At 42.2% G+C, this 13,931-nt stretch overlaps 1 protein-coding gene across 2 annotated transcripts in view; it reads left to right on the plus strand.

Moving 5' to 3' along the window:
* LOC115096098 (borealin-2-like) overlaps positions 1 to 13,931 on the plus strand; it is a 45,392-nt gene that overhangs the window by 5,196 nt on the left and 26,265 nt on the right. For both annotated transcript variants that reach the window (XM_029610631.1, XM_029610630.1), the window contains exon 2: positions 12,673 to 12,801. In XM_029610631.1, coding sequence (XP_029466491.1) covers positions 12,673 to 12,801 — 129 coding nt within the window. The remainder of the gene's footprint in view (positions 1 to 12,672; positions 12,802 to 13,931) is intronic.

Genomic DNA, 13,931 nt, shown 5'->3' on the forward strand with positions numbered 1-13,931 from the left:
TTCTGTCCATCCAAAAGGTCTTAATAAAGATATTGAGTGGTTCTTGTTCAGCTGAATTGCCTACAGTGGGGGCGTGGTTTTATGCTGATTTGTGATCTGTGATTCTATCGCGATTGTTTGTGATACTATCGCGATATTTCCTGTCCTTGGCGCCAAACTGCTTCTTTAAATGAGTGACTTAATGTACGAGCCGATGCGCTCCAGGATGAACACATAAGGTATGCTTTCTTATATTCTGTATTAATTTTGAATGGCCATTCATACGGTTCATCGCTTATCACTCTTTATATGTTGTAGATGAAACTAATTCTGTGGGTCCCTCCCGATGCAGCGACCGCGAAACACGGACCGTGTCGGGGGACTCTTTCACTTGTATCCTTGAAGATATATGGAGTTGCCATGAATAATAGTTGAGTTCTTGGTTCAATTAAAAATCTATTATAAAATTATTGATGAACTTTATTATTGCTTCTTGCACGCTGGTAATTGAAGTCTCCCATTATTACCGCACTACCAATTTGGTTAGCTTCCCTAATTTCTCTTAGCATTTCACTGTCCATCTCACCATTTTGACCAGGTGGACGGTAGTATACTCCTATCACTATAGTCTTCCCCCAACACACAAGGGATTTCTACCCATAAAGATTCAAATTATGGACGCTGTGTCAGAACCAGTGGTTCTCCCAGTTGATGATTCTGCATCAGTTACGGATGAGAATGAGGGGAAAACTCTTGAAATCCAACTTTGTTGAAGGGCTATAAGTACAGAAATCACTTGGAATTGTACTATTCCAACTACCTCCTCCTTTCCACTGTCATACAGTCTGCCCTAAAATAGCAAAGAAGAAAAGGATTTATTCAAATTCGCCTACAGGGAAAGATCTATATCTATATATATATCTCTCTACTTGACAATTTGAGTATTTCAGAGCTAAATGCTAACTGAACATAAGAAAATGCCATACTGGGTCAGACCAAGGGTCCATCAAGCCCAGCATCCTGTTTCCAACAGTGGCCAATCCAGGCCATAAGAACCTGGAAAGTACCCAAAAACTAAGAAGATCCCATGTTACCATTGCTAATGGCAGTGGCTATTCTCTAAGTGAACTTAATAGCAGGTAATGGACTTTTCCTCCAAGAACCTATCCAATCCTTTTTTAAACACCGCTATACTAACTGCACTAACCACATTCTCTGGCAACAAATTCCAGAGTTTAATTGTGCGTTGAATAAAAAAAAACTTTCTCTGATTAGTTTTAAATGTGCCACATGCTAACTTCATGGAGAGCCCCCTAGTCTTTCTATTATCTGAAAGAGTAAATAACCGATTCACATCTACCCGCTCTAGACCTCTCATGATTTTAAACACCTCTATCATATCCCCCAGTCATCTCTTCTCCAAGCTGAAAAGTCCTAACCTCATTGGTCTTTCCTCATAGGGGAGCTGTTCCATTCCCCTTATCATTTTGGTCGCCCTTCTCTGTACCTTCTCCATCGCAATTATATCTTTTTTGAGATGCGGCGACCAGAATTGTACACAGTATTCAAGATGCGGTCTCACCATGGAGCGATACAGAGGCATTATGACATTTTCCGTTTTATTCACCATTTCCTAATAATTCCCAACATTCTGTTCTTACCTGCTAATTTTTGTTCCTGTAGTACCATGGATCAGTCCAGACTGCTGGGCCATTCATCCCTGCCAGCAGATGGAGACAAAGTCCTACTGACACTGCCTCAAACCCCAGTGCCGCCTGCATAGATCTGTACCCAAGCATAAAGCAGAAAACAATGACCAAACTAAGTAAAAATATTAAACTATGAAAACCGTATTAAACAAATCTGTATTTATAGAACACTAGAGCTGAGCGAGTGATTCTCCACCTCCTGAAAAATGGGCGGGTTCTGGACTGATCTGTGGTACTACAGGAACAAAAATCAGCAGATAAGAACCAATTTTCCTTTCCCTGTATGTACCCAGATCAGTCCAGACTGCTGGGATGTACCAAAGCCTGCTAGTCTGTCTACTCATCAGTCTTATACGATGCAATATCTGCAGGGCTGCATACCAAAACTCAAACCTCTTCTTCAACCAAAGGACTGTAGGGGGAGAGCAGGATTTCCCCTAGGAGCTTAGACAGTAGGGATTTCACCACTAGTGACTTTGTAAAGCAGGGGAGGGGTTATTTGGTCAGAGTACCACACTGGTGCTTTTTTTTGTTTTGCAGTGGCACATAGCCCTCAAGTAAGTGGCTCATCATAGGCCTGGGTATTTGACGCCTTCAAAATTTGGCATCCTAGGCAATCGCCTAAATGCAGGCCTGCTTAGCTCTTATTTTAGATTTTTTATATTATGCTTTTCGGCACCCAAAGTGGATTATAGCCGGGTACTGTAGGCATTTCCCTATCCCCAGAGGGCTTGTAATCTAAGTTTGTACCTGAGGCAATGGAGGATGAAGTGACTTGCCCAAGGTCACAAAGAGAAACAGTGGGACTTGAACCCTGGTCTCCCCAGTTTGTAGCCCACTGCTCTCCAGCTACTTAATCAGAGCTTGATGTATAGCTTAGTTAAGAGCCAGCAGCACATGTGGAAATGTCCCTAAAAAGTTGGCGGATGTGCTCATTGTCTGGGGAGCATCTCTGGAGAAAAGCTCAGAGAAGGTTGTGCAAATAAAAACAATATGGAGGGTCCAGTCCCTCTCAATGGGGCCCCAAGCAACCATCTTCTTTGAGATGTTCCTTCTATAATTACAAGAGGTTAGGCTTCCATAGAGGCTCATTCTGACTCTTTCAAGGATACCTGTTCTGGCTCAACAGCAGCAACTTCCCTCTTGTGTGTGTCGGCATGAATGTGGTCAAGCCGAACCAAAATGTGGGTCAAGTTTTTGATGCTTATGAAAGATTTTAACTGGGTGGAGAGAGAATTCAGGCCTTCTGGAGGAGTGACACCAGATAACAAAGGATGACTAGGAATCTGGATACCATTTGCGTTTTCTCCCAGCTACCATCTTTTTCCTCATTGACTCTCAAACCAGATTAGTCTCACTTAACACAACTTTTGTCTTTTGAAGTGGAATTGCTTCAGCAATGAGTGATAGAACCAGTTCCTATTCTTCAACATGGACAGGGATTTTACTCCTGGTATCTTCTCATATCCAAGAAATCGGAGTGAGGGGATTGAGACCCATTCTAGATCTAAGAAGCCTGAACAACCATCTTACTCAAGAGCAATTCCAAATCATTTCCCTCAGCTCAATTCTTCCCTACATCTAGACTGGGGAATTGATGTGCTCTCTGGATCTGAACGGTAGCATGGAATAGACTTAGTTTTTTGGTACTTGCCAGGTTCTTATGGCCTGGATTGGCCACTGTTGGAAACAGGATGCTGGGCTTGATGGACCCTTGGTCTGACCCAGTATGGCATGTTCTTATGTTCTGGAGCATATGCTCCATACCCATCCATCCCATTCACTGGCACTACCTTTGCTTCAAGTTGGATTCTTCCCATTATCAATACAGACTACTTTTCTTCAGCCTGGCAGGAGGTCTGAGAGACTTCTGCATATACCTTGCTGTAGCAGTGACACACGGTGTCAAGGAATACAAATGTACCTGGACGATTGGCTAGTTCCTGAGAGGGCATATTAGTCTCTCTGCAAAACATGATTCAGCTTGTGCAGAAGTTAGATTTTCTTTGTGTATATTGAAGTTGAATCTGGTGCTGATCCGGAAAATAAGTTAATAAGAACATAAGAAATTGCCATGCTGGGTCAGACCAAGGGTCCATCAAGTCCAGCATCCTGTTTCCAACAGAGGCCAAAACCAGGCCACAAGAACCTGGCAATTACCCAAACACTAAGAAGATCCCATGCTACTGATGCAATTAATAGCAGTGGCTATTCCCTAAGTAAACTTGATTAATAGCAGTTAATGGACTTCTCCTCCAAGAACTTATCCAAACCTTTTTGGAACCCAGCTACACTAACTGCACTAACCACATCCTCTGGCAACAAATTCCAGAGCTTTATTGTACGTTGAGTGAAAAAGAATTTTCTCCGATTAGTCTTAAGTGTTACTTACTAACTTCATGGAATGCCCCCTAGTCCTTCTATTATTCAAAAGTGTAAATAAGAATCACATCTACTTGTTAAAGACCTCTATCATATCCCCCCCTCAGCCCCCCAATTGGGTATGGATATACTTGCTACAGGAGTCCGCTTTTCTACCTTCATAATGAGTGAGCGCTGAGTGTTTGGCTCTCGATGTCCAAAGTGATTCTAGTTGGTTTTAGATCATATTAGTCACCTGCAGTGGAATCTGCACTGTCAATGGGATCAACTAACTCAACCCTTGATAAACACATTAAGGTTTCACATGAAACAGGAATTGCACTGCTGGTTGAACTCTGGGATACTTCACGATGGCGCTCTGCTTTGTGGTCTCCCCCATCCCCATCAAGTAATCTTAGCAACAGATGTCTCCATAAAAGGATGGGGTGCCCACCACAGGATCCTTTTGGACCTAAGGTAATTGGTCTCTCTGAGAGACCCTTTCAGATCAGTCTGCTGGAACTGAGAGCAGTCCGATGTGCTGTGTCAACTTTTATGCATCTTCTCCAAGGGAAGAGCATTTTGATTCACAGACAACCAAGTGGCCATGTTCTGTCAAAACAGGGAGGCATGGACTCTCTCTGCCAGAAAGTGTTGAAGATCTGGCAATGGGCAAGCAAGAATTGAGTCTTCAAGCCAGCTATCTTCCAGGAATCTCCAAGACTTGAGTAGATCATCTCAACAGAGTTTTCTGTTCACATGAGTGGTCTCGGTGTGAAACTCAACAACCATAAGATTTGTCATACTGAGTCATACCGAAGGTCTATCAAGCCAAGTAACCTGTCTCCATCAGTGGCCAGTCTAGGTCACAAGTATCTGGCAGAATCCCAAAAGGTCAATAGATTCCATGCTACTTATCCCATGGATAAGCAGTGAATTTCCCCAAGTCAATCTTAATAGTTCTATGGACTTTTTTTCTAGGCACTTAATCAAACCTTTTTTAAACCCAGCTACACTAACAGCTTTCATCAAATGTTCCATGAACAAATTCTAGAGTTTAATTTTGTGTTGAGTAAAAAAAAAAAAAAATTCCATTGAAGACAAACAGAAGAATATAATCACCTAATAACTTAATTGAATGTCTCTAGTCTTTTTTTTTTTTTTTTGCTTTTTGAAAGAGTAAATAAATTCACATTTTACCTGTTCATTCATTTTAAAGACCTCTGTCCTATCTCACCTCAGTGTCTTTTACAAGTTGAAGAGCCCTAACCTCTTTAGCCTTTTCACATAGGGGAATTGTTTAGTTGCCCTTCTCTTTCTAATTCTGCTACCTTTTATTTTTATTTTTATTTTTTTTTGAGATGGGGACCAGAATCGTACACAATGCTTAAGGTGCAGTCACACTATGGCCAACCAGTGGCCAGTGGTTGGTGTTCCACCTTCACGGAGCGGAAGGATGGAGGGCTGCCATCTCCCAATTAAAAAAAAAGGAAAAAAAACAAACAAAAAAAAAACAGGGATGGGTTCATGGGCTTATAGGTATTACCAATTATTAGGCTTATTCAATTACCAATTATTAGGCTTTTCAATATTTGATGATAGTTAATGTGACTTTCAAGGCATACTTCACTTTCAATGCATATCCAGCATAGCTCCCTGCTTCAACAGCAGGGGAGAAGAAAAACTAATACTTCACGCATATCTCTGCTTCAACGGCAGAGCGCTATGCTGCCGCTTAACTAACTAATCAAACTTAACATTTCACTTGGAAGCAGCTCCATCACTGCTCTCTACATTAATAGTGGGGGTGAAAGGGAAATAGAACCTAAGGTTACTAAGAGCCAAGAGAAACAGATAAGTATGAGAAAAAAGAAGTGTGAAGCTTGCTGGGCAGACTGGATGGACCGATTGGTCGTCTTCTGCCGTCATTTTCTCTGTTTCTATGTAGGGCTGGCGGTAAAAAGAGGCGCTAGTGTCCCTAGCGCCTCTTTTTTTTTTTTTTTTTTTTTTTTTTTTTTCCTCACAGGAGCGGCGGCTGTCAGTGGGATTGAGTGTCCGGTTTTCAAGCCGCGGGCCTATTTCAGATTTTTTTTCTTACTTTACCTTTCTGGACCTCTGACTTAATATCGCCATGGAAGGGCACAGAACTGCTTTTCTGTGCACTTTCCCGGTTCCCAGAGAAATTAGCGCCTACCTTTGGGTAGGCTCTAATTTCTGAAAGTAAAATGTGTGGCTTGGCTGCACATTTTACTTTCTGAATCGCCCGGGAATACCTAATAGGGCCATCAACACGCATTAGCATGTTGCGGGCACGATTAGTTTCAGGGGGGGGGGTTGGGCGTGCGTTTCCGATGCGCTATTACTCCTTACTGAATAAGGGGGAAAGCTAGCGAGTCCAAAACGCGTGTCCAACCGTGGGTTAAGTGCGCACTGTACTGTATCGGCCTGTTAGATTGTAAGCCCTCTGGGATAGGGAAATACCTACAGTCCCTGAATGGCTTCCGCCAAGACCGAAGCACCGAAAAACTCCTACTCGCCATAACAGATACCATCCTTAAGGGCATGGACCACAGCCAATCCTACATCCTTGCCCTCCTAGATATCTCAGCCGCATTTGATACTGTGAACCATCAAATCCTAGTATCACGCTTATCCGAGATAGGCATATCAAACACAGCCCTATCGTGGTTCTCCTCATACCTAGATCATAGAATGTACTTAGTCAAACTCGATGACTTCGAATCCGCTCACATTCCCCTCACGCAGGGCGTCCCACAAGGCTCCTCCCTATCATCCACCCTCTTCAATATTTACTTACTCCCACTCTGCCACTTACTCTCTAAACTAGGACTGAAATTTTTCCTATACGCAGATGACGTACAAATTTTAATTCCCATTCGAAAATCCCTCAACGAAACCCTGCAGTACTGGGAAACTTGTCTGACCTCCATCAACTCACTCCTCTCCAATCTCCACCTTGCACTCAACACCTCCAAAACTGAAATCCTTATCCTAACAAATCAATCTTCCGACTCGATCCACCATATGATCCAAAACGCCTCACAAGCTCAATCACTACCACATAGCGTCAGAGACTTAGGAGTTTACCTAGACAACCAACTAAACTTGAAATCCCACATTAAATCACTGCTAAAAGGAGGCTTCTTTAAACTCCAAACCCTCAAAAAATTGAAGCCCCTCCTTCACGCCCATGATTTCCGCACCGTCATGCAAACCACCATGTTATCCAAACTCGATTATTGCAACGCCCTTTTCCTAGGCCTCCCAGCCTCTACTACTAAACCTCTTCAAATCCTCCAAAATGCCATGGCACGTATCCTAACAAACACAAGAAAATCCGATCATATCACTCCCATACTACAAAATCTCCACTGGCTCCCCATTGCATTCCGTTCCCAATACAAAACACTTACCATCCTACATAACACACTATACAAAAACAGCTCCCCCTGGCTTGAAGATATGCCTCAATTCCGGCAATCGAACCGCCCCACCAGAAACGCCCTTGCCGGCACCCTCCAAACCCCCTCACTCAAAATTGGGCACCTCACCGCCACCAGGGAAAGAGCCTTCTCTATCGCGGGCCCCTCCCTCTGGAACTCCCTCCCGGCCAAACTCCGACTAGAACCATCCCTGAGCCACTTCAAAAAAGGAATAAAAACATGGCTGTTTAAACAGGCCTACCCCAACTCCTCTCAACCCTAGGCCTCCCACGCATGCAGGAACCTGCTTTCTATATACAGCCCGTCCCACCTTTCCCACCCTGGTAACCCTTCCAGCACACCCCATGCTCCCCCAACTCCCCCCCCTCCACTCCCCACCCCCCCCCGCCTTTTAGCCTCTTCAGCCTCCCCCCCCCCCCCCGCCTTCTTTACCATATCATTCCCTCCCTTACCTCTACCTCCCCTTTCGCATATTTTCTCCCCCCCTTTTCCCTCTCCCCTCACCCCTCCCCCCAACGCTGTAAATAAGTTCACATATGTAATATGTAATTTTAAACCCATATCTTTCCAATTAAGTTATCCATGCTTGCTTTCTCTTTTCTCTCGTACTTCGCTTTTTACCTTGTTCTTTTTATCCAATTATTATCCAATTTCTCCCAGTTAAACCCCCTTGTTCAATGTAATTTCCTTTCTCAGTTAATTGTGAACCGACATGATGTGTCCTACGAATGCCGGTATATAAAATGTTAAATAAATAAAATAAATAAAAATAATCTGCTTTGAAGTGCTGAAAAAAGTGCGAAAAGTGGAATATAAATAATAAAAATAGCTATAATTTTGGGTTGCTCGTCCCCACGTGCATCACTGTGCATTTGTTCACATTAAGTGCTATCTGCCATTTTGGAGCCCAGTCTTCTGGTTATGCAAGATCCTCTTGCAACTTCTCACAATCTTGTGATCTAATAGTTTTGTATCATCAGTAAATGTTTTGATCACCTTCCTCATTGTTCCCATCTGTAGGTCCTAGGGCATCCCGCTATTTACTTCTCTCCATTGAGAAAATTGACCATTTAGCCCTACTCTGTGTTCTTATATCCAGTTCTCAGTCCACAAGAGAACATTGCCTCCTATCCCATGTCTTTTAAAATTTCCTCACGAGTCTCATCAAAACACATTCTGAAAATCCAGATACACTCTTATCAACTGGCTCACCGTTATCCACATGTTTGTTCGTGCCTTCAAAAAAAAAAGTAGCAACTTGGTGAGCCAAGACTTCCTTTGGCTAAATCCATGTTGATTTTGTCCCATGAAACTATGCCTAGCTACATGTTCAGTAACTTATAATAGTTTCAACCATTTTTGCTGGCACTGATGTCAGGCTCACCGGTTTGTAGCTTCCCAGATCCATCCCTGGAGCCCTTTTAAAAATCTGGTGTTGCCTTAACCACCCTCCAATCTGCAGGTACTACATCTGATTTTAGAGAGAGTTTACAGATTGCTAATAGCTGGTGTGTGGTTTCATTTTTCAGTTCTTTCAGCACCCTGGGATGATTACTGTCTGGTCAAGGCTATTTACTTTGTCTTGCTATAGTACATCTTCCAGGTTAACTGAATCATCACCTTTTTTTAATATCACTTCTGACATGGGTATCTGCCTTACATCTTCCTCAGTAAAGAATTAATTTAATCTCTCTGCTATGTCGTTGTCCACCCTTAGCACCCTTTTTACCTCTCTAAGATTTAATAGGATTTAATAGGACAAAGTTAACAACATCATCGCCAAGATTCCCCAAAACTACAACAACCCAGTTGACATCCCCCCCTCCCATCCACACATGGTCACAATTCACACCCGTTGCTTCCACAGAAATCGAACCTATCATCAGAAAAACCAACCCTGCATCCCACCCTCTAGACCCCATCCCCATCAAAACCCTAAAACTCATCAGAGAGATTATTGTCAAACCAATAACCTACATCATTAACTTATCCCTAGAACAAGGAATCTTCCCAGAAAAACTCAAAAACGCCATCATCAAACCAATCATCAAAAAACCTCAACTCGACAAATCCGACCCAGCAAATTACAGACCAGTCTCCAACCTCCCATTCCTAGCAAAAATCATCGAAAAAACAGTCAACAATCAACTCACAGAACACCTTGAAACCTATAATGTTCTACAGCCTACACAACATGGTTTCAGAAAATTCTTCAGCACTGAAACCCTCCTCCTCTCTCTCACTGATACCATCCTCAGAGGCCGCGACAAAGGCAAATCTTTCCTCCTGATACTTCTTGATATATCCGCCGCCTTTGACACCATTAATCACAGAACTCTCCTCACCAGACTTAAAGAAATTGGTCTCCAAGACACCACAATCAAATGGTTCAACTCCTACCTCTCAAACAGATCCTACATCGTCAAGACGAACTCATCTGAATCCTCTCAAGTGCCCCTCACTCATGGAGTCCCACAAGGTTCTTCCCTATCCTCAACCCTATTTAACATTTACCTCATCCCACTATGCAAATACCTTTCAGAGGCAAACCTCACCTACTTCATCTATGCAGACGACATACAAATATTACTCCCCATAAACAAGTCCATCCAACTATCCATGGAAAAATGGAACAAACTCAGCTCAAATCTATCCCACTTGCTATCTCAATTATCACTATGCCTCAACCAAGCCAAAACAGAAATCATTCACATCCACGATGACCGTCCCTCTCATCCACTCAAGTGCACCCCCTCCGACCACCCAGGAAGCTCAACCAACCCGGGAGTGCCACAAATCTCACCCATGCCCTCCACAAGAAACCTAGGCGTAACAATCGACAGCCAACTCAACCTTAAACGACACATCTCCAATACAATCAAGGATGGATTCTTCAAACTTCAGACACTAAAAAAACTCAAACCCCTTCTCCAAGAGCACGATTTCCGAACAGTCCTTCAATCAATTATCTTCGCAAAACTTGACTACTGCAACTCCCTCCTCCTCGGCCTACCAGAAATCCACATCAAACCCCTCCAAGTGCTACAGAACGCTGCCGCCAGAATCATCTCTAACAACAAAAAATCCTCCCACATCACACCCACTCTCAAAGAACTCCACTGGCTGCCCATTACACAAAGAATCCAGTATAAAACCCTCACCCTCATGCACAAAAAAATAAACAACAACAATATGAACTGGCTAAACAACGGAATACAACCTTACCCTACACAAAGAACTCTCAGATCCACCAACACTGGCCTCCTAGCCGTACCCAATCTCAAATCTGCACACCTCAACGTCACCCCGCAAACGAGCCATATCAATAGCGGGCCCCACCTTATGGAACTCCCTCCCCACCTGTCTGAGAAATGAACCTTCATTGCAAGTCTTCAAAAAAACACCTCAAAATATGGCTGTTCCTAAAAGCTTTCCCACCTGACACGTGCCCAAATGCAACTGCAACACACCACGCCCCCTACACAAGCATCTCGTGTCACCATCTTCCCCCCTTGCACCACCTTCCTCCCACCTATCCCCCCCTCCTCCCCCCTTTCAACCCTCCCTGCTAACCTTAACCTTAAATTATCCTCATCAACAAGTCATTTATGTACATATGTTATATACTATATCAAATGTTCCATGTAATCCTGTTATTTCTGTTATAATTCATTATATTTATTACAATGTTATAATTTATTATATTTATTACAATGTTATAATGTAAAATAGGGCTGTTAGTTATCTGGAAACCGATGTGATATCTCGATCGAACGTCGGTATATAAAAGAAATAAATAAATAAATAAAATAGTCCAACTGTGATTCCCTTGCAGACTTTTTGCTTCAAATGTACTTATGTTTTATTATGAGTTTTGCTTCCACAGCAAGCTGCTTTTCAAATTCTGTCTTTGGCTTACATATCAGTGCTTTGCACCTAACTTGCCAGTGCTTATGCCATTTCCTGTTGTGTGTGTGTGTGTGTGTGTGTGTGGTTTTTTTTTTTTTTTCTTTATTTGGATCCCTTTTCCAGTTTTTCAAAAATTCTTTTGGCTAGAATAGTCTGGCCCATCACTTTTTAACCATGCTGGCATTTGGCCACTTTTTTTTTTTAATCCAATGCTCAGGATAATAGTGTTCACAGAGCAACTATGCACAAAATATTCGGGAATCTCCTCACAAACCAGTCGACTCAGCAAAAAAACTTAATTTGCACGTGACCATCTTAGACCAGAATTGGACGCACATGTATCGTGAGTCTTTTGTCTTAAGTGCTACAGTTGTAACTGCATGTGGTTTGCATATCTTGTACAGCTTTCCAGCAGTCCTCCCATGCTATCTGAACTCTCCATCCCTCAGCCTAATGGCTTGGATGTTGATCTCTCCGTAATCACTGATACGTTTACTCTGAGAGCTTGAAGACATAATAGTTTCAGCCAGGAAACCATCAACTAGGATTTATTTTATTTATTTATTTATTTAAAGTTTTTGTATACCGACATTTGTTAAGAAAACATCACATCGGTTTCCATGGAACAAAAAGTAGCCAACAGGGCTTTACAGAGAAACTGATATTAGAACTGGGGGAGGGGGGCGGGAGGGAGGAAACCAGGGTATTTGCTGTACAGCAAAGTACATATTTTGGCTTTAAATAGAAAATGTTTGCCATATGTCAATATACATCACTATCACTGAGACTCCTGGCTGGCCCAAGATGTCCAGCAGATTGCTTTAAATAAGGTAGAACAACTTTTTTCTTTTTTTTTTTTTTTTTAAATTAAAATGTTCCTATTTTCAGCCAGTGTTCTCCATATTGGATACAGTCGCCAAGTTATATGACTTAAAAAGAAACTACACCAGCGATTACATGTGCATTTTTAGATTAACTTCATATTGCGAATGCATTGGCATGAGTGAGCTACTTCATATATTTATATTTTCTGATGGCTTTCTGCATACACACTGGCGGCAGAGCCACTGGAAATGCATTTTTCAGAGTGTGACTTTTTTTTTTTCACAAAAATAAGACACAAGATTGCTACAGTGAATGTTTATCTTTTTGACTTGAAATGATTTAATGCTTAGAAATATCTTAAAGTGCATTAAGTGTTCTCCATGTAGTAACGACTGGTATCTTATGATATTTTTATTTTTTTAAAGGAAAACAAATTATTGCAGACCTGAAGCAGAGAGGACAGACTCTCGTGTCTACAACAGAGAAGGCTTTTGCAGTGGAGCTGCTGAAAATGCCCACAGCTATCAGGCAGATGAAAAGAAAAGATTTTATTAGTAAGCTTCCTAGATCAGTTTCTTTGTTCCCCCTCCATCTGTTCCAAATAAACTTTTTTTTTTTTTTTTTCCCATTTTGGGCGTTCTTTAGTGTTCATATGAATCCAAGATTTTACAGTTGTTCTGCTGAGGATTGTTATGTGAATTTAAAACTTTTTTTTTGGTGTAACCACTCTGGTGGCATTTTGGGTACAAAAGCATGGCAGATCACGCTGAAGAAACAAAAGCACCACAGCGGCACCTCTTATTAATTTTTATTTATGTATTTTTTTTTCTCCTTCGAGTGCTAGCGGGCTGCTTTGTTTTCCGCAGTGTGCTGGCTGGAATCCGGTGTGCCTGTATTAAGTGGGTGCTTCTTTAAACTTGGTATGTGGTACAGGCAAATAGAGATTAAAATGTTACCTTCATGCGGGCGAATCCTGAGGTGTGATCGCTTTGAGTGAGTAGTGTGTTACCGTACGATGAGAAATCTCATTGAGTGGAGGGCGAGCCTACCAGCTAGAGCAGCAGGAGGCGAAGCAGGGAAGCCGAATCTCACAGACCCTCCTTGTGACCTTGGACAAGTCACTTCATCCTCCTTTGCCTCTGGGGATAGGGAATATCTACAGTTACTGAATATAATCAGTTTTGAAGTATCACAAATGGCAGAATATTAAAAAAAAAAAAAGTAATTAGCCACTTTTTTAAAATTTATTTATTTATTTTTTTCAAATAAAACTTAGTCTGCTTTACGCAGTTGCATGGTTCTGCCAAATAGCAATCCATGCAGGAATTGTCCCATTGTCATCCGTTTCAGGACTTTAAAAACACCGTGGAAGGAAAATGCACTTTTCCTGGGGGAATAAAAAATGAATTGTATCCCCAATTAAAAAAAAAAAAAATGCTGCTGGGAGGCCCTGTGCACTTCAGAAATCTCCACACCCCTTTTTAAGCAGAGGGTTTTAGGTCTCGTCTCACCTTCTCTCCACCTAGTGCATCAGGAGTCCTCAAACCTGTGGCCTGTGGGCTATACCCAGCCCTCGGGGGCAACGTTTTTCCCTGCAGACATTCCCTCCCCATAGCCGAATCGGCCCATGCAGCGAGGTTTGCCCGTTTTTTTTTTTTTTGTTCATGCACAGTGATGGTAAAAG

Source organism: Rhinatrema bivittatum, chromosome 7 (genome assembly GCF_901001135.1).
Source record: "Rhinatrema bivittatum chromosome 7, aRhiBiv1.1, whole genome shotgun sequence".
NCBI lineage: Eukaryota > Metazoa > Chordata > Amphibia > Gymnophiona > Rhinatrematidae > Rhinatrema > Rhinatrema bivittatum.